The 22,378-nt window shown below is 40.6% G+C and overlaps 1 protein-coding gene across 14 annotated transcripts in view; it reads left to right on the top strand.

Moving 5' to 3' along the window:
- rimbp2b (RIMS binding protein 2b) overlaps nucleotides 1-22,378 on the top strand; it is an 88,288-nt gene that overhangs the window by 23,117 nt on the left and 42,793 nt on the right. For all 14 annotated transcript variants that reach the window (XM_086111529.1, XM_086111530.1, XM_086111532.1 and 11 more), the window contains one exon: nucleotides 18,424-18,507. In XM_086111529.1, coding sequence (XP_085967655.1) covers nucleotides 18,424-18,507 — 84 coding nt within the window. The remainder of the gene's footprint in view (nucleotides 1-18,423; nucleotides 18,508-22,378) is intronic.

Here is a 22,378-nt window from a genome sequence, read left to right on the forward strand (position 1 = left end):
GAAACTGCTTTTTTTTTTTTTCATTGTTTTTATGTAGTACAATTACCTGGACAGAAAGATCGATGTGAAAATTACTTGGAGCTAGGGTGATGATAGTTTTGCAATCTTCATTGTAATTTTATTTCGTTTTGATTCAAATTATTTCTAAGCTAACTACATTGGTGCAACACTTGCTGCCAGACATGTCGACCAGCTTCTATTTTTGAAAAAGAATACGTAAGCCTGTGGCAACAGTGTTTACTGTTACCATACAGTTTTTTAAAAAAATACATATTAATCACAGCAGCAGGTTATACTGAATGTGAAATATACAAGTTAAATCCATCCTTCAAATCCATTTTCAACACCGCTGATCATGAACAATGTCACGGTGAGTGCTGGAGCCTATCCTAGCTGACTTCGGACGAAAAACAGACGACAACCTAATCTGGTCGCCAGTCAGTCTCAGAGCATACCTGTGTATAGAGACGAACCACCATTCCCACCCACGCCGTCACTGTGTGGGAACCAATACCATGCTGCCCGCACACAAGTCAGGCGAGTGTAGCACTACACCATCAGCAACTTATGTGTCTTTATACTTGTCTATATTTAGAACTAAAACACACACACACACACACACATATATATTATATATATATAGTATATATAAATTAACAATAATATTGTGACACAATATTGTTGCACAATATACACGATACAAACACCCATGCATAAAAAACACACCTGGGAGGGTGTGTTCTTGTGCCGCTTGTATAAGGACTGTATGCAGATGACTGTTAGCCAGAAGAAGTCGAACGGCTAAGACACAGAAATAAATACATTTATAATCCAACACTAAAGGTTCATGAAGCTTATTAAATCAATTGGCAAAAATTAAAATGAAGGATATTTTCACTATAACTATACATTTCATTAGTTTTGTAGTAAAATGTAGTTTTTAATTTTCATTATTCATCTTCGTGTGTGCCCTGCGATTGGCTGGCAACCGATTCAGGGTGTCCCCCGCCTACTGCCCGAAGACAGCTGGGATAGGCTCCAGCACCCACCGCGACCCTAGTGAGGATCAAGCGGTTCGGAAAATGAAATCTTCGTTTTTCTTGAAAAAAACATTTTGCTACTTTAATTTTAGTTATTTTTCATTAAAAATGGCACGTTTGCGAGGTTGTGGAGGACCCCAAAAAGCAGGCAAGAGGGAGGCAGGGTGTACTTGACAAATTGTATTAAAACAGAAAACTAAATCCAAAACAAAGTCCAAAGCATCAAACAAAAACTATGGCAGAAGCTCAAAACTAATAGTAACAGAAACATTACCTAAACATGACAGAACAAACAAACATGACAGCAGCAAAGAAACAAACAATGACCTGACCGTGAGTGGTCGGGTGGGAGTCCTTTTATACAGCTAACGACATAACGACCAACAGGTGTGCAGCTGCAGGGAGAGCCCTACAGTGCCACCTGTTGGTCACAAACCAAAACAGGCCAAAAAAACACAACATAACGTGCAGCTAATGGAAACCATTTTACATTCTTTTGCCACTACTGTGAAACACTGACCTGATTATAATGTGATGTGTTAAGCTGGCCTTGAGTTCATATTCATTTACTTTCCAAAGGTGCATATCAGCTACAGTCTTTAATGGTGTTTTGTTGGGAGAGTGCTGCTTTGCGTGCAGTAATTTAATCGGGAGGCTCGGGTAGCGTCATGGACTTGAGCTGGTCTTGGGGATCCGGTTGCACACTGTCAGTGTGGTCAATGATCCTGGTCTGTGGCCACACTGACTCCTGCCTGGAGATACCTCTCAAGACCTCCCTGTTGTACTTGTGTGGATATGAGGGAACTTGTCTTTCAGTCGTGCACAGTCTCTGTGTGGGAGAAGGTAATACCAAAATAGCTTTTGGACTATGAAAACAATGCTTCGGTTCGTTCATTATTTAATTTAAACATTTACTGTTTACCGTTTACGTAAATACAAAACCTTTCGATAGATATGTTTTGTGCTTCCTCTTCAGTCTCTGTTAAAAACCTGAAACAAACGTGAAGTGAATTGACTTGAATTGATTTCTGGTGCGAGAGTTGGAATACAAAATAACAATCGGTTAAATTATGTTGAGTGTTCAAATGCTGTACGTATAGTGTATCAGTAATAATGAAGCAGTTTAGAGAAACCATGCAAGAGTGCGTGATGTGTGACATGGGTGATGGCAGGAAGTGGCTGGCTTGTGCTGACTGAAGAATTTATGTGGAGTGCAAACAGGAAAGAGGGCGCCACTGTATCAGAAGCAGGGGTGTTGATCTGAGTGGGAGAATATCCGTCAGCACCCTGATGTTCATCAACCAGGAGCATTCATGACATTGAAGTATGAGGGCTCAGATTTTGGTGCGGCACCCTTAAGAAGGCGCATGAATCTTCGCACAAATTGACACCACACACAACTCAGTCCAACAACCTCTTCTTCCATAGTTGTGCATTTGCAATGTGGACAGAACACGGCTATTATTTGTTTACATATGCTAGGGTACCAACTTTAAGACAGCATAGTTTGCTGCCTTTAAATTGGCATCCAGTGCCAGAAGATAGTTTCAAGCATTTTCAGCATTCATGGTGTGATGACTATCGGTGATGAAATGATTATGAATAGTGTCGGTTTTGTGAAATTAATTTGTTAAATTATTGAGTTGAAGCTTGAAGCTAGTCATAGTAACACTTAGGCTCTTATCCAAATGAGAGTTTTGAATAACATTTGTTTGCTTGCATAGTAGTTTATCTATGTAGGTAATGCAACATATCTTGTCATAATAACAGTTAGGGGTGGGCGATGTGGCCGTCAAATTTAAGCACCAATTTAAAACAAATAAATAAATAAAAATACATTGTTTAAAAAAAAAACCCTTCAATGAAAAGAACAGTGAAGCAAATGACAATGAAATTTCGGCTGAATGATTTTAGGAAAATGTTGAATGTTGAGGATCCGCACCGCACAGTTTCCAGCACGGCACTGCGCAGAGTTTAACGGCAACGACTTGCAAGCAGCCAAGAAAAGGGACACAAAGGTTTCTTCAAGCAGACAGGAGGAGGGGCTCTTTCTCCTCCGATAGATAAAAAAATGAACATTGCTCGTCAATCTGGTGACCGGTGGTTGTGTTGGATGCTAAACGTGCACTAGGTTAACAGTTCAACTGTAGTAAACAATTCAGTCCACTCACAAGATACTCCAATTTCCTTGCTCTCAATTCTTCAAGACCATTCTTTTTTTCCCTCTGTCCCGGCCGGCAAAGGTAGTTGACTTTGTTGTGTACCTCTCAGTCCCCCAGACCGCAATGATATTGTCCCACATAGTTTTTATTGCACCACAGTGTGTGACGTGACGCTGCTCAAGGTTCCCTTCACCCTATCACAGTGAAATGGGCGAAGGAGCAAAACGTGTTCATTAAAAAAATTTATATATATATATATATATATATATATACTGTATATATACACCTATATATATTTTTTTTCATATACATGTAGTACGGTGGGCGGCCCGGTAGTCCAGTGGTTAGCACGTCGACTTCACAGTGCAGAGGTACCGGGTTTAATTCCAGCTCTGGCCTCCCTGTGTGGAGTTTGCATGTTCTCCCCGGGCCTGCGTGGGTTTTCTCCGGGTGCTCCGGTTTCCTCCCACATTCCAAAATCATGCATGGCAGGCTGATTGTACACACTAAATTGTCACTAGGTGTGAGTGTGGGCGTGCATGCTTGTTTGTCTCTGTATGCCCTGCAATTGTCTGGCAACCAATTCGGGGGGGTCCTCCGCCTACTGCCCGAAGACAGCTGGGATAGGCTCCAGCACCCCCCGCGACCCTACTGAGGATGAAGCGGTTCGGAAGATGAATGAATGAATGAATGAATGTAGTACAGTACTGTATATGTTGCTCGATATGACTCGCTGTTGTTTTGCTGACTTTCGCAGCTTCTCGCGGACCGTTTGCGGACATTTTGCAGACTTAAAAAAATAAATAAAATTTTGTATATGTTTACTGTATTTTGTTCTTCATAAACTAACCTAACTTATACATGTTTAAATCTATTAGTATACAGCATTAAGCCATGTTAATTACTTCAAACGTTACTTCTACATGCATGTATACCATTAAAGTTGGCCTTATAAATATTATGTACATGTACCTATATAGAAGGGGGGGGGGAGGCTCGCTACTTCGCGGATTTTCATTTATCGCGGGTGGTTTTGGTACCCATTAACCGCAATAAATGAGGGATTACTGTATATGAAAACCCTGTACAACATGAGGCTTTAGGCATGTCCTGTTATATGTAGTCCACGCCACCAAAAACTCTCCCTGAGAGAGGTATTTCTAACAGTATTACATTGTTTCATGTTGTAATATCTGGTGAACTTCCCGGTACTTTAAATGTGAAGATCACATCACCAGAAGCTGTCGAGTTAAAAAAAAAACCCAAAAAAAACGCTACACCGTGACTTGACGGGAATAAACGCCGGTGAAGTGTGTCATGCATTTTTAATGAGCTACAGTGCAGATTGTATGCAGTTTATCACAGCTAATACCATCGTTGAGATGAATCAGTATGTGCATAAATTACCACTTTTGCAATGTATAAACAGGTGACAATGTTAAGCAAGAAAATAATTTCACTCACATTGTCTGTTACAAAGTGGGAGTTTTCCCTTCTATGCTGCTGAATTTGGTTTCAGCAGACTTTGAAGATACTTTGCGGTTTGTTCCTCATAGTCGCAAAGGCAAACCAATTCCAAATGACCGATAAAACGGGTGACTCTTTACTCAGCCTGCTTCTCTCTGTTCACTACATCTTCAGCAGAAACATTGTGCATCAGCAGGCTACAGAAGCTGCTAAGCAAAATTCATTTTACATTGTGGGTTGATCCAATTGTCCAGAAATCACCAGGGAAAACCAAAGATTCTGACCTCAATAATCAGTGTGTGCTGGTCCATCAGTTCAAGGAAACCCAACAGCGTCTATAGTAAGTAATGGTAAGGTGTGTGCAGATGAATACTCTGTTGGGCTCATCTGATCGACAGAGGTTCGGAATGTAATTGTGTCACCGTTTCAGTGATAATCGAATGTTGAGTCTTGATGCAGTGTTGTCTGAGGCCACAGCTTTTCAAATTAGGCTTGAGCTCTTGCCTTTCCCTGTTCCTTGAACCATGCACACTCATAACTTTACTACACACCACGGAGAAGGAAATGTCAGAAGCATTTTATTTCAAAGAAGTTTTACACATTTGCAAAATTTTCTAACATGACTTGCTAGTTCTGCTCTTTTTTTTCCTGACTAATTGTACTGAGTTTTAATTTGCGTTTTGGGGGCTTGACCACTTACCGGTACTAGTTTTACAGTTATGGTTCCACCAATCAATAAAGCAATTAATTTTGGTATTCCCTTTTCTGACTTGTTTACACTGTGGGGTTGTGAAAGCAAATTGGAGGTATCCACATCACCCCAGTCCAAGACCAAGAAATTCAGTCCAACATGGTATAATGCTGACATTGCAGACTGCGGTGTGTCAAGCTTTGACCTAAAACTCTTACTGTACTGCACCACTGGTTACTTCGCTTACCATAAAAGGCCACTAAAATGATAGGAGTATTTACTAATGAAGTTGACCAAATGTCAAACACATTTTGCTGTGAATATTCTGCAATGAATCACAAGTCAAAGGAAAATCGTCTCGTGTCTTTGTCATTTGCGTTTACTCCATTATCCTAACTTGAAATTTTTCTGCATGGTTCGATATACTGTATTGAGTTGGTAACGTTGCAGAGATGATCAGGTTAAAGAGTCCCTTATTATTCAAATGAAATACACTGGCCCAACACAGTCATGCCAACACAGTGGTGCCACATTCATACGTTATGCTTGGAGCAGTTGTGCTGACTGTTACATAACACTTGACGACATGCATTTGTACCAGCAAGGTGTCCTTGTGCTGCTATTTTTTTCTTGTCTTGGAATTGAACCAAAATGATTTCTTTAAAGGCAAGTTGTATAGTATTTTTGTGCTGCAATGCTACCATAAGCCCTCCACTTAAAGAGTGACTCTCCCTTTTTTCTCTGTGTGCACTGATGATGACTCACACTACAGCACACCCTGCAGAAATCTCCTCTTGCACAGAGGAGAGAGGAAGAGCGAAGGGAAGAGATGCATGATTTTATGTTGCTCCCAAAGACATCATATCTGTTTATGTCTCCGACTCTACCTGTTCTGTCGGTGCCACTGTGCGTGGTTATACAAGCACCTATCAGTACTCCCAATATTCTGTTTGTTTTTGCATTGCTAAGCCCTCGAGTGAATTTAAAAAAATGTTTTTTTGCATTGGGCCTCCAATTCTCTCTTGAAATAAGGCGGCTCTGGTTCTGTCGGCAGTCATAAATAAAGGTAATCAGGGGGGTTTTCTGTATCAAACGATTCATCATTGCATCCTTCCATAATTTGGTGCCATTTTTTGGTTTTCTTGATTCTGTCACGGCAGGCTGCTTGTCATTCAGCAAGCTAACACTGTATGACATTTGTAGTGATGCCGAAGTCCGGCCCGCACATGCCACTGCAGCGCTGTCGGTCGGCAGCCGTCAGGCTTTTGCTTCTCTGGAAATAGAAAAAGAGCAAAGAGCCTGAGCGTGATTAATGGCCGTGTATGTGTAGCAGCAAACACAACAGGCCTGTCTGCCGCCATCTCCCATCACACGACGCCACAGGCCAACCATTACATAACAGATCTGCAAAGTTGCTCATGCAGATTCTTAATTGCTTTAATTCATTGTGTGTGTGTGTATGTGTGTGATTGCAGCTCTGAGGTTTGTGGGGCAAGATACACACACACCTGTGCCAGGTGGGCTTGATTTCGAATGGTGGATCTTCTTATTAGAACTGGGCTCTCGACCACATGATGCTTGATCTCTCTTTGCCTCGTGCAAGTCTTGATTTGACTGGCATTCAGATTTTTCTTCCTCTTATTTTAAGAAACAGCTATTTTTAGCACACTGTGTCAAAACATGGCAGCGTCATCCCGTGTATGCATGTGCGCATAGAAATAATACTGCTTCAGCACAAGGCCCGAGTGCTCTCTTCAGCTACTGTACATGTGCTAAAGCCCCGTTTGCATTACTTCTTGCTCAATGCATGCAGAGCCATTATGCAACGCTGTGCATCCGCTACAGGGCCACCGGGCCAGAATGGCAGCCAGTTACCAATCACTCTCCCTCTCATGCCCCCTCCCCCCTTCTTATTATTATTCTGTTTAGCCCTGATCGTCTCTTCATATCCTCTTAAAGCAGAAAGCGTGGCGCTCTGAATTTGTGCGCATACCAAATTGCTGCAGTCATGTTTTAGGCAGTCAGTAAATGTGTGCATGTGTTGATGTTGGCGTGCGCTCTGTTTGCTGGAGTGTGAAGGCAGGTCAGTGGAGGCCAGCGCAAGAAGAGAGGATGATCTGCCCTTAGTTGTCAGCAGCGCGCCGCTGTGAATAGAAGATTGTATTCGATGCTCCATGTGATCTTGTATCTTTGGCAGGTTCTAAAGAGGCTCAAATGTGCCTTACATTATTAATATTAGCTGATAATGTTAAAGGGTTACAACTCGATTTTTTCACAATTAATTCACAATTTTGGCATCTTATCTGTCTATTTAGTACAGAAAAGGTTTATTTAACCACTGAGTTCCATCACCCAAGGATGTGTATGCAAGTACTGTGAGTTGGTGTACATTATGTAAGTGCAGGAAAAAGCAGTGGAGCTGTTTTGCTACTTAATAATTTGACGATTGATACACACAGAGCTAGCAATACATTAGCTCGGCATATCTTGCCAATAGTGAATACATGGGTGAGCTTGCTTTCTTGGAGTTATCTGTAATGGGATATAGCATGATAGTGAGATATTAAGGCATTTTGTCACGGTATTTTTATATGACCTCAAACTGTGCTCAATGAGAATCATTCATCATCTGAAACCCTTACCTTACACATCTATCAGCTTTTATATTGTGGCCAAAATGCACATTGTGACTTGAATAATGTATTTTAAAGATGGAGGAGCATTAAAATTATTCAAATTTTAATTGTGCAAGGAGCACAGTGGCTGAGTAGTTAGCAAGTATGACGTACAGTTCTGGGGTTCAGGTTTCTGTGTGGCACATGCTTGTAGTAGTTCAGGGTTTTTCATTCCAGTTAGCTTTTATTTCGTTTTGACTTTTCAACTACAGATGGTTTTAATTCGATTTTAGAGTGAGTTTGTTGGTTTCAATTCGTTGGTATTTTTGGAAAAATGTGTTGTTGTTTGTATTTATTAGTTTTAGTATTAGTTTTACTTTATTTAATATGGAGTATTTCTTGTGTTTAAAAAAAGGTCGTACTGCTGAAAGTATTGTTTATAAAAATGCAACAAACATTTAAAATCTGAACTACCAGATGAACAACCATCCACAAATCAAAAACAGAGACTATATATAGACTTGAAAGTGCAATAAGTGCAGTGCATAGGTGGATAGCTGATGTAGAAATTGTATGATTGTTTAGTATTTATACAGTCAAGTCAAGTCAACTGTATTTATAGAGCACTTTCAAACAGCCATCGCTGCATACAAAGTGCTGTACATGGATCAATTTAACATGCACAATAAACAGTAAGACAAATCGGTAATAAAGGCGGTAGAAAGCACCAAACAGTAAAACCAAGAACAAATCTAAGTCATGCCAAGGAATACAAGTGAGTTTTGAGGAGGGTTTTGAAGATGGGCAGCGAGGAGGCTTGCCGAATGTTCAGTGGGAGGTCATTCCAGAGAGAGGGACCAGCAACAGAAAAGGCTCGATCCCCTCTGTGCCTCAGTTTAGTTCTTGGTACTTCTAATAATGTCTGGTCCACAGACCTGAGGCGCCGGGCAGGTGTGTAGGGGCGGATGAGCTCAGAGAGGTAAGGTGGCGCGAGATTATTCAGAGATTTGAAAACAAATAAGAGGATCTTGAAAATAACTCTAAAATGTATGGGGAGCCAGTGAAGGGATGCAAAATATATACAGTATTTGTGCAGTAACAGTGCAATAGCATGAGTTGTCACATGCGTATCTGTAGCGGACGAAGTAAGAAATTAAACTGACATTGAGGGGTAACCAAGGCCCGAGTTATTTCACATCCAAATACTTGACTTGCACTGTGCATCATTTGACTGGAATCAGGCTCTCTCTTTCCTCATTTTCGCCACAAGGTAATCTCTTAATCTGAGAACGATGACCTCCCGCATCAAATTGCAGAATGATACTTCATGCATTTTTACTGTAATCCTGGTCACAGACAAACCAATGCGTTCAAAAATATATCTGTCTCGGCACTTTCTAGGTCATAAAAGCTTTTCTCTCACCCAAAGTCAGCCGGGATCGGGTCCAGCACACCTGTGGCCCTTATGAGGATAAGCAGTATGGAAAAGGGATGGATGGATAACAGCATATGTTAAGATGTTTATGTGTAAATACAAGACACCTAACCGGCATTATGTTTCTGCAGCAAAAATGTCACTTGTAAATCCTCTTTTTTTGGATGGTGTATTATATTTCTTGTTTATCTGCTATATTTGGTGCTTTATTGCCCTATTGAGCAAGACACTGAAATGCTCAGGGCGCTTGTTTGTGTGCAGCACCCTCACTATGACATCCCTCCCCGAGTGCATGTACCGGTAATACAATGAGGCACATCATTTGATTTTCATCTCAAGTATGAGGATAAAAGACTCCCTTTTAATTGAAAGACTCTAAACCACTGTTAATTTTTGCCCACTATTAAAAAAAAAGTCTGTAGAAGTGTGTGAAGAAATTCCTCAGTTGTCTCTCTTCTCCTCCTCTGAAGCCTTGCATGTTGCTTTGGCACCTTCTTCGATAAGAGGACAGCTGTTGTTTATATCCTCCACTGTGGAGGAATGCCTCGCTGTTGTCACTTATGTCGAGGGTTCAGACTCCTGCGTGTCTATTTGCACTGTGCAGGTGTTGGCAAGCAGGGGCATTTCTAGACCCCCTTGAGCCCTCGGCAAGAAGTAACGCGAGTCCTCCCACCTTGAAAACAAAGAAGTATCACTGTAACTTGACATTGCCATGTGTGTATGGGGCTTTCCGGTTGTGTGGTCGATATGGGCCGATATTTCAATTTTTTTCAACCGGTTTGACCAGACGTCTGTCCCTCCCCCGGACCAGCACACCCCCTCCCCTCCTCCTCTCACGACCAGCTTCCAACACCAAACAACTGCCCTCTAAGACAACCACCCACCTCCTGTATCTTCTTTTACAATTACACAAATGTTGGCACTTGAAGTGACCCATGGAGGCCGGGGAATTGGAAACATCAGTTAATGTCATCCCAAATGGAAAGTGAAGGGATCTGTTTTCTGTGGTGGTTGTGCCAAACGTCCCGTGGGGCAAAAGCTTGACTCTTTATCCCGCCCCTGGGCACCACCTGCATCCCCTTATGCAACCTATTGGATTTATTTACCCACACTTCAATGGTGTAACTGTGGGTCTTTATCATACCTGTCAACTCATACGGTTTAGCCATAGTTCATACGGATTTTGTGGTGAATCTTACGTATATGGCCGTATCGCACAAATCATATGGATTCTGAAAATTTCCGTTTTTTGTTCCCCCCCCCCGACAGGTAGTTCCGTTTGCTTTTGCCCAGAACGGTGCTTGTCTACTCGAATGCTTTCATTTCCGGAATACAACTCTGAACACAGTAATGCCACTAAGTAGAATGATGATTAGACATTAACCAGACATTGTATTATGGAGATCTACAATAAATATCATTGAAAATTTCATGGTTTTTTTTCTGTGCCGTTATTTTGACATAAAATGCTTTGGTGTGTTATAAGGATTTTTTGCTCTTTATACTGATTTTCTTTGGTAGTTTATACAGGTTGGCGCTCCGAAAAGTTGACAGGTATGCTTTATTAATGTTTTACACAGAGATAGCCTCTTAGGTAATCCGCTGTTCTTTTGCATGTCCGCCATTGAGCTCTTGGCAAACGTTTATTGGATAGCTAAAGGAGCATGTTTCAAGCCAGGTTCCACCTTCATGCTCGGAAATGTTAAGAAATACAAAATCAAGGTGTGCGCACTGTATTTTGGGTTTACCATCTGGAGAGCGCACTAATTGGTCAACAGCTGTTGAAGAGTATGATAATGAATAGAAAGGCAGAGGAGATCTGCCATCTCCTCCAGTTGCTCCCCCTTGCAGGATGGAGCAACATACTGTAAGTCTTTGGCTCTGGCACAGCATCAAAGCGGGTGACGCGCCACCATAGCTGTTGACACCAACAGACGGTGGTCTATGGGTGCGGGGAGATGATAAATTAGCCCTTTGTGTTGTGAAGGTCTCAGCACATTCTTCACAAGAGATGTTTACACTGAAGAAAAAGAGAAGCGGCTGTGCTATCATTGCCACTTCAGATCGTATGTTCACACTGACATCAAAGGTATTCATCCAGATTTTAGTTAGTTTTCTAAATTATTGTCATTATTATTATTAAATGCCAAACAATCAGTTCTGGCTCACCACTTTGGATCATCACGTCTACCTTATAATTATCCGTCTTAACATTGCATAGGTCAGTGATTGGGCATTGTGATAACACTACATCAGAACAAATAGGACAGTGTGTGTGTGTGTGTGTGTGTGTGTGTGTGTGTGTGTGTGTGTGTGTGATAATCAGCTTATCTGGTTGTGGTCCAAGCTGGCTGCTTTGCCGTGAATTAATTTGATCACATAGCATGTTTTGGAGACCGTCTTTCTGTGCTGGCCTCTGACTGAGCATCACAGAGATGTGAGTGAGCTAGTCATGACAAAGTGGCTGCTCCTTTTGACTTTCCACGTCATTGCTTAGTTTTTCACCAAACACTGAATTTAAGAATTGGATGTTTTACAGCTCCACTGTGTGGAACACCATGTCGCGTTATTGTATTCCTGACATGTGGCCGGGCCAATTGCTCTTTAGATTGACCTATGGAATGTCCTCGTTTATTATTCATTTATCATGTGCCACATTCCATTAACCTTTTGGTAATGACCGTAAAATATGACTGAATATTTTGTTGAGCAATATATTGAAAGCTCTCTGTGATATTTATATGGCGTAGTTCATTAAGTGTTTCGTGTCAGCAGTGTAATCAGTTTCACTGAACTCTTTTAAGTCAATTTTTGTCACCATTGGAGAGGGATTAGTTTGAAGTCAAAATTTTCATGTGGTCTAATCAGATGTGAGATCAAGGTGATCTAGAGCAGTGTTTCTTAGCCAGGGGGATGTGAGCACATTGCAGGGGTGCGTAGAAACATTTAATATTTTATTTCCAAGATAATAAGTGGGAAGGGTGTGGAGTGTTCTGTCCGGGTCGGGGATGAGATCCTGCCCCATCGATAGGCGGATCGGTGCAGTGTCTGATGTGATGTGGTCTCTGTATCAGTCTGTCATGGTACCTGCCCCCGTGACCTGATCTGGGATAAGCAGTAGAGAATGGATGGATGAATGAAGCAGCTGCTTTTTGTTTTATATACTTTAATATTATCACGTATTATCATCACTGAGCAAGATTTTATGACTTGATGACTTGCTTGAACCATGAAATGACTCGACTTGCTTGAAATTTGGTGGCGACTCGACTTGACTTGCTTGATTTTTTTTTTTCACAGTGACTTGGAACTTGCTTGAGATTTGAGGGTTGCCACTTGAGACTTGCTTTTGACTAACACTTGTGTGACTTACTCCCACTTCTGTTCTCTACTGTATGTGTCTATTGTGATAGCAAACCACTTTCTATTTGTTGCGTAGCGGAGTGAGTGCTCACATTTACTGTCCCCCAAAAATAAATATGTTTCCCACCAACACCACCGTGCTCTGTGCATTTGATGTTTTGTCAAGTGGGTTTTATCCAGCCATCAGTAACCATTAAAGCTTGCTGAGGTGATACAGAGTTTTACAACAAATGGAGTTTAGTGCTCTGTCAGGGGAGATGGAGATTACCCAGTGAACTTAATGACCATCTGCAGAAGCTTGGCCTGAGAGTCCAATTGAGGATGAGTAATCTTGTCTGTGTGTGGGCAGCAGTGCAGCACTGGGCTCCCAACATTTGCTTGGCTGCAGAAGCAATCGTCAACAGTTCTCAGTGGACCTTCTGTCAGCAAAATGGTTACAGGAGCAAAAATAAATGAATACATGCAAATATTTTCCTTGCATGATCTCTTTCATGTCATATCACATTTTGTCTGCTCAAGTACTACGAAGGAACGTTCAGTGTATATAACCGTCATATCTTTGTAGCAGTCTGCTGTGGCAGAGTGAGTCACTGTTTAGTTTTCTTTATTAAGGCAAAGTCTCATCTGACATCTTGGTGTTGGTTCAATGGGATTATCAGATTTGCAGTCCTCTCCCTGGAGACCTGCGTACACACTCGGTTCTTTCAAATGAGTGCTTTTTTTTTTCCAACTTCAATTTCGCACTCTTGCATTATTAGTTCCGAGTTTATCCTTTTTGCGCTGTTCCTCTTTCTTCCTTTTCATTGTTCCCCGTTGTCCAATACTACATTGTCCAATCCAACACTTTATCCAATAAATTCTCAACAGGAACTCTGAATAACAAATTTAATCGCTGGTCAATCAGGTGACCGGTGACTGTGTTATTGATTTAGCTCATGGGAAATGCTATTCTGGTTGACGGTTCAACAGCAATAAACAAGTCAATGCACTCACCATTATCCAACCTTTTTTGCTCCGTCCCAGCAAGTATTGAAGCTGGCGTTGCTGTTTATCTCGTGTCAGTCCCTTCTTGTAACGTTGGATCCACCAGAAAAGCTCAGCCGGCCTTCGGTCTGGCTGGCAACTGTAGCATTAAGTTAGAACGACTACATTTGATTCTTAGACACGGAAGCAGGAAGTCGTTCTAGTTCCGGTATAATGAAAACACGCCTGCTAGTCAGCGCTTCGAGTGGGCTGGTATGCAGTGGTACAGATTACCAGCACTTCTTAATTTTAGCTTCGATTGTACCAGGATTTTTATGGCATCGCGGGACTTCACATGAGCCCACGGTGCCCTCATTTGTTCTTTTTCTCTCTTGACTTTAGTGATGCTAATACAACTGCTTCAGTAATTCGATAATAGTAATAGTACCTCAAATTAAGAAGAAAATGATAGCGGGGGCAGAAAAAAAATCCTAACAGTTTATTTGGTGTGTGCTCCATCATTTAGACATGGTAAGGGAGCTGCAAACATAACATAACACACCACCAAGCAAAGGCTTAAAAATAAAAGCTTACAATACAGTGACGTCAGTTCAATAGCCTTAGTGGGCTTTTATATTAAAGTTCTTTTCGACATTTTGGCTTGCCTTATCATAATTTTTATTGCTATTAAATAGTTGTAACAAACATCAACACAACGCCAACCCGAAACCATATTCAATTGCAAACTGAAGACTGCTAAGAAACCTTTCATAAATTACATCATCATTGGATGGTACGGCACAACTTTTTATTTTATTTTATTTTTTTTTTGAGGTTACTGAAGAAGTATCAAAAAATGCAACAGAGAAAGAGAACGAAAGAGGGTACTCCGGGGTCCTATAAAGTCCTGGTCAACTGTAAAAAAGTCCCTGTGTGCTCAAGGCTAAAATTGATAAATTCTGGTAATCCGTACCATTGCATATCAGCCCACATAAAGCACTGCGCATGAACCAAACGGTTGGCTTGCTGACTGGACAAAAAAACCAAACAAAAAAAAACCTGAGACCTAAAATAAGGACAAAACAATGGGGCTGGTGAAACCCGAAAAAAAAAACAGGACTGTCCCGGCTTCATTGAGACTTCTGATCACCTTATCGCAATCTGATCCATTTGGTATAATCAAATTTAGCATTAGATATCTAGTCACATATTCAAATGAATCTATTCCTGAAGTTTGGTTCTTAGTAATAATAATAAAAAATAATAATAATTATATTTCGGTTTTGTTCTCCAGTATATTAATTGAAGGAGTTCCAAATGTAGATTTTTACTCAAGGGAACAAAATGCAGGTGATTAATTTTTCCTGTACATCTCTGTCTTCATGATTTACACACACACACACACACACACTGAAGCATTAGTAGAGCGCTAGCATCTGTGGCTGTACAGCCAGTCCTAAGCTGCAGGGTTATGTAATGTCCTCTGCCATTTCAAATGATCTCGAACCACAAGTGACTATTGTGGATTTGACTGCTGTGTCTGGCTTCGCGCTGTGTGCTGTGTAGTCAGCAGTTGGACGTGGCCAAAGACTGAGCAGAGCTGGCGATGGGTATTAGTGAGTAACAGGAGGGAATCCTCCATTGAAGACCCTGTTAACGGAGTGCCAACTCGACATTTGTGGCCTTTCTGCTAACCTTTGGAATGGTCTCTTGCTTCACTACATCTCAGCTATATTGTCGGACGCAAAAAATTTAAATTTGAATTTGACTTTTTATTTGGTTTCTCGTAGGACAAACTTGTCTCGGAGGACAGGCCCTCCGTGCTGCTACATGCATTGGGCAATACATACCACATACAATACGAAGCATACATTGGACAACACATCCTGCTTGTCTGTCTGCTTCCCTCTAATTGTCTGTTAATTAAACTGATAGCCCGCGGTATGAATAAGTTTTTATATCGGTTTAATTTGTAGCGAAGAGTCCGATACCGCCTTCCTGAGTTTAGGAGCTCGAATTGGGAGTGTAGCACATGGGAAGGATTGTTTAAAATGTCGTTGGCCTGTTGAATAATGGATTGCACATATACTGTATGTCCTGGGGAGCAGGGGATGGGGGCTGCCCGATTACCTCCCCTGCTGCCTTAATGAAGCTGGTTATCTGAGCTTTAGATTTAACAGTTAGGTTCCCAAAACAACTGGTTATTCCAAAGCCCAGGACTGATCGACAATGTATCTGTTATCACAAAATCAGCCCATTGGAGAAAACAAAGCGATCTTTAAAATACCCTAAAATATATATGTACGTATTATATACAAGAAATAGAATTTGCCAGCTTTTTTTTTTTTTACACACTATGCATATTGAACGCAACAGGAGATGAAAGAGACAAGAAAAGTGTGTGTAATGAGCTTCCCCCGCTTGTACCAAGCTTTCGCAGCTACTGAAGATCAGAAGAGGATAATGTGGAGTTGGGGAAGCCCTCGAGTTCATTAGTTATTGCTAGAAATACAAGATTTTAACGTTTTTTTTTTTTTTTTACAAAATGTTTGGGCACTTGAATAAGAGTAGCTATTCACAAGCAACAGAGATTTTATCAATGGAAGATATACTAAGTACTGGGCTGCAGATAGTCATTTGTGATATACATGATGTATTTTTAAAAAAAGATTTTCTTTGTATCATTTAGTCAAAACTCAATGCATAATAGGAATGTAGTAACTGCTATTTTTTACATATTCTGAAGTGGCAGAATTAGCGAACGAGCACTTTTGGTGCATTGAAGTTATATTTGTGTTTTGGGATAAGAAGTTATGGTATATTTTGGGTTTAAACTTAAATTGATAGAGAAAAATATAGAAAATGTTAATGGTGGCATTAATTACTCACAGATTTGAGTCACATTGGGGCTTGGTCTTCATATATATCGATTAAATGTTAAATATGTCTTATTTTTGTATTCATTCTAAATACTTGTTAAGTTTGGAAGCCATTTGTCAAAAGTTGTCCAATTACATTTTGTTGGGGTAACAATTGGATTTACGAAAGTGCAATACTGTAATCTGAGGGGAAAAAAATTATCATGACATTTGATTTTTTTTCCCTGTACAGGTTTTTCAATAACCATGTTTTTTTTAAATCACTGGATGCAAATATCTGCCTCTCAGATAAATACACTGTGTGCAAAGTACTGCTGTAGAATCTCATTGTGTACCTCATTTGCATTCGTAGCAGCCTGATCCAGTTTAAGGAGATGGTCTTCCTCATTCATCTTCATCTGCTGCGCCGCAAACGCCTCCTCACTTAGGCGGGAGCTCATTACTCACACTGGCAGCCATTTGAAACTTTCCTCTGAAGGAATTTTAATTGAGCATTGGTAAATGTGTTTGGAACAATTATGTCTCTGAAAGCAGAGTGCTGTGTGTTTGTGGACATATTTGTGAGAACAAGATTCATTGTGCACATTGGTAGGATGATGACGATGATGCCGTCTGGTTGTGGAAACTGTTCACTTTAGAAGCCAGCCCACATGGGAGATGACAAGCTGTCGGTCTGTGGAGGCACTGTGTAATTCTCCGTCATTTAGTTTCAATATAATGGCGCTTTGTAGTGTACACAGGGGTACTTTTTGATTAGATTGTGTTATTTAGCTTTTTATAATCCCTCTGATTTGTAGGAACATCTGTCAGCATTACAAGCATATTTTGCATTTACGTTTAATTCAACAAAGATTTAATTTAGGTTGATAACGATGATTCCTAGCCTTAATCTTAACCCATTCAGTACCAGCCAATTTTGGACCAAGTCTGAAAAGACGTTTAAATACGTCTTTGGGAGTGAATGAGTTAAAGGTCCAACAAAACGAGTGTTTGCCCAATAACTCTATTGCCTTACATTGTATTCTGTCCTATAAATGAAAAATAAAAAAGAAATCCCTCTGTGTATGTATGGAGGCGCATATGTCTATGCGGTTATGACTGATGTTGTTTTAAATAATGAACTATCCATTCTGTTGGTTGCCTGAAGGCAAATTTCTCAGGATTATGTATTAAAGGGTTAAACCTCATGCATCCTCCTCGCCTTGTTTTCTGACTCCAGTGCTGCCCGTTTTATTCAATGTACCCAGCACTCAGAGGGCAAAAGGAGGAACAAACAGATGCAGTGCCTTCGAGTGAAATGTATTTGAAATTTTGTGCGTGTACACATTTGTGTGGGTGGGTGTCTGTGGCCCCCTTGGAGCAGGAATGAACACTCAGTCATGTTTGATGAAAACATCACATTTTTTTGCAGCAGCCCACTCTAGAGAGAAGCATATGGTGCTGACACTGAAGTCATCATCCATATGAAAGTGAAGCAGATTTATGTTGCAGAAAGAGGTGAACGACATTTCACTGTCGTTCATGTGAACACTTGATGAAATGAATCCGACAGGGAATTTTAGGTGCAGTCTAGCTTTGTGGCTTCATGTTTGGTGATGTGACAAGGGTCGCCGTATCCATTGGGCATACATCCGATACATGTGGTGGAAAGCCTTCAAATAAATCACCCAACATAAAAATAAAGCAAATGTGCAATGTTTTCATTTGGCATTGTACTATTAGGTCATATTGTATTTCACTTCTTGTTCTCTCTGGAAACGTTTATTGACCCTCGAAAGCCCTCTGATGCTTTCTTCTTTCTACTTTAGGAGACAGAGATCAGCGCCAAGAGAAAGGAGTGTGAAGCGCTTGAGGCAGAGGTGAAGAAAAAAAATCAAACATGTCAGACTTTGGTAAGTGAAGAAAGCACCTGAGCTTTAGAATAAAAGGATGCAGGCAAAAATGATTCAGGGTTTTTAAATTTTCCTTCTGATGAAATGAGTTTCATTCTCTTGTAATGATAGCTTGAATCTCAGGTGGTGACAACAGAATGTGATAAATGGTAGCAGTTAACACCGAGTATGTGATGCTATGATCCAGACAAGCTGTATGCATGTGCTGTTCTCTGTGGTTTGCATTTAGTAAATGGATCTCCATGCTTATTTATAGCATAATGCTATATGGGCTTCGATGTCATCGATACGCATTTGACCTTATATAATTCCGTTTTGAAGGACATGGTGTAAGAAAAAAAATGCCCTTCGGGCTCAGAGGTGGCTGCTGGAGTTTTCTACATACACTCTGTGTATGTAGATGTATATATATATATATATATATATATATATATACACACACACACACACGCACACAAACACTTGACAATGGTCGCAGGCTTGCTGGAGCTTATCCCAGCCGTCTTTGGGCAACAGGCAGGGTACACCACTCTGAACTGATTGCAATTCAGTCACAGGGCACACATAGAGACAAACAACCATTCACACCCACAGCCACACCGTCACTGATTGTAAGCCATTGTTTTAAACACATACTATAGTGGCACAGCAGTGGCGCGAAAGTTTCATATAGCTATGCATTTTGGGTGTTAAAATGTGTTGTCTCAAGTGGGGAAACAATATATAATCAAAAATGTAATTGTTGGACTGGTTTTACATTGATTAATAAAAACTAATCAAGAGTACAGTAGCTCCGGTAATCTAATCTGTGTACGTAGGTGTTGTCAAGTGGGCGTGATGGTAGCGTACCCAAAAAAGCAGGGATGCAGGAGAACCAGGGAGCACTGAAGAAAATGTATTACTATAAAACAAAACAAACAAACAAAAAAAAACACTTGCAAGGGTACAGTGGAAAAACTAAATCCAAAACACCAAGTGCCATGACAGTAAAACAAAACACCGCGACAGTAAAAGAAGCAAAAAAACAAAAAAAAAAAAAACAAGACAGTAAAACAAAACAATGTGACAGCAACAATGTTCTCACAAAGATTGACAGCACCCAGGGAACGAAATACAATCAAAGTGATGAGACAACGTGAAACACCTGGACAAGAAACAAAGGGTTGAGGGAGCTGATTGGTTAACCACAAGGGACCCGTATGACGAGAACAGGTAGAAACAAAACCAAATGAGGAACACAAAAGCACATGAGGAAATAAAACTATGAAACAAAACCAAATGTAATCTAAGCAAAAAGAGAATCATGACAGGTGTACTTTTTGTTGAAGGTCTGTAAATGCATATCACATAATTACCTGAAAACAATATTGTCAACATTCCGTTTTGATTGTATTTTATATACCCTGCGTAGTTGGGCGGCTTTTATTGAGTGGAATGTGTACAACCACGACATAATAAACAACCAATGTGATCTTGGGGGTTTCACCTCTGCAGTTATCTCAATCCCATAAGGCAGATCGAGATTGCAGGCTTTTCTGTTATTACTATTTTATATTACACGATGGATAAAGTATGTATTTGGCTCCGACGCTTTATGTTCGAATTTAAGAGAGAAAGCGACTAACTGCTGCTCTAATGCTCCAATGGTGGATCTTAAAGGTTGGTCCCAACAGCCTCGTGGTAGCCTGGTTGAATTCACTGCCGTTGTTTACGTTTACAATAGAAGTCCATATTCAGTGCCCACGCATCAAAGTTAATTTTGTTTAACCTGAGGAAGCAGGAGTAGCAAAGAGTGGATAACCTAAACCTGGAGTGAGAGGGTTCCAAGAAAGAAAGGCGCTGCGGGGTATTTAGCACTCATTTCAATCACACTTCAGGAATTCTTCCCCTCGTATTCTCAAGCCCTCTTCTTTGGATGATCTCTTTTTGTATTTGGTTCTCTACCACAAATAAATACTCCATTAGCTGCATTTTCCTTACAGCAGTCCTCTCACATTCTCAGCCCACAGCTGCACTTCCCCTCCTGCCCATTGTCAGGCCACCGAGGCCAGGCGAAGCGGCCCTCAAAGGACAAACTGTCCCCAAATGGCATGCAGAAATGGCAGGTTGTTCTCCGGAACAGCACTTATCTCCTCCCACACGGAGCCTTGAGGACCGCCGCACAAAAACACACACCAGAGCAGTGAACACGAACGAGACAGAAAAGTCACCTCCTATTTAGTACAAACTTGGTTTGCACTGTCTTTCTCTACTTTTGTCACACTTTCAAAAGACTTTGAGTGTTGCAGACATGCAATACAGAATCAAGTGCAGCAATGTGCTTCACAAACAATGGGAATTCTGTAACGTATTTTCCGGACTATAAGTTGCAGTTATTTTGATAGTTCGGCTGGGGGTGTGACTTATACTCTGGAGTGATTTATGGTTGAAATCATTAACTCATTATTATATCATTTCACATGTTATTTTCACATTTAACCACAAGAGGCCGCTCTAGACCTTGTGTTGATAAAACCACGATGAGTCCGATGTAAGCGACGTAGAAGAGGAAGGCTGCATCTTCTACCTCCGGAGTTGGTGGAGTTGTTTTAAAGTGACACAGAGGATGAAGATTTCATTGGATTTAGTGATTTGGAGTGACATTGATGATTTGGTGAACTTGTTAACATGTTCTTTATGCTATAGTTATCTGAATAACTCTGAATATGTTACTTGAACATACCAGGCACATTCTCAGTTCGTCGTTTTATGTTGTGTTGTTTTCTATTTTATTTAAATTTTAAGTTGCCTTTCAAGATGGCATGTATGTTCTAGGTGTTGGATTTTATCAAATAAATGTCCTCCCAAAATGCGACTTATACTCCAATCCGACTTATGTATGTATTTTTGTTCTTTATTATGCATTTTATGGCTGGTGTGAATTATACTCAGGAGTGATTTATAGTCCGGAAAATACGGTAAATGGAGCGGCTTAACGTTCCCGTAAACGTCAAAAGCCCATATGAAGCCACGCAGTGCTGGTTATAAGGCACTGATCAGTCTTGTCACATTCAGATGCTGAAGTAATAATGAGTCTTTTTCTAGACATGTGCCTAGACCTTTAATACACCCGAAGAACCACCATTTGATTTCGCTCCCTGGTGAAAATTTTCCATTTTGAAAGTTCTGGCCATGTACACTTTTTGTGAATAACAGTGTATCACACTAAATAACACAGTTACATTCATGACTACTTTTTTCTGCAATGCTGTCGCGTTATGTGGCACGGTGGAAATTGGCTGGCACGTCCACCTCACAGCGCAGACGTCGAGGGTTCGAATCTGGGCTACAGACTTCCTATTTGGAGTTTGCACACGTCGACAAATGACCGTGTCCCTGTTATATTTGCCAGTGCATTTACAAAGGCTATACACAGCAACTGTCTTATAAAGATAATCTCCTTTCTTGCAAAATCCAAAATGTATCCAGAAAAACTAAACATTTTTCACGCTGCTTGCGTGACGTAAATCTCAGGTGCCGACCGCAGATGACATGCACGAGTGAAAAGAAAAGTTGATAAAAAAAATCATCTCGAGTAAAAAAAATAAAAAATAAAAAAATATCACAAGAGGCTAATAAAATGATTTCACTTAATTATATCGTTTCAGTCGGTCGACATAATGACATTGTGTCGATATTTGGCCAGTATCAAAAACTAGTCCAGCGCTGATCGATGTAGCTGGATCACTGGGCAGATACATCGATTAAATAGATGTAATTTTACACCCCAAGTCCAAAAGCTTTTTTAATCTGAGAAGTGGTAACACCCAACTCACCATCAGTCACATACCCTGACTTTTGGAGGAAATCTGTGACATGCGGCTATAATGTG

This window comes from Hippocampus guttulatus, chromosome 5, assembly GCF_054856545.1.
Source record: "Hippocampus guttulatus isolate MCC_2025c chromosome 5, RoL_Hgut_1.0, whole genome shotgun sequence".
NCBI classification, from domain to species: Eukaryota; Metazoa; Chordata; class Actinopteri; order Syngnathiformes; family Syngnathidae; genus Hippocampus; species Hippocampus guttulatus.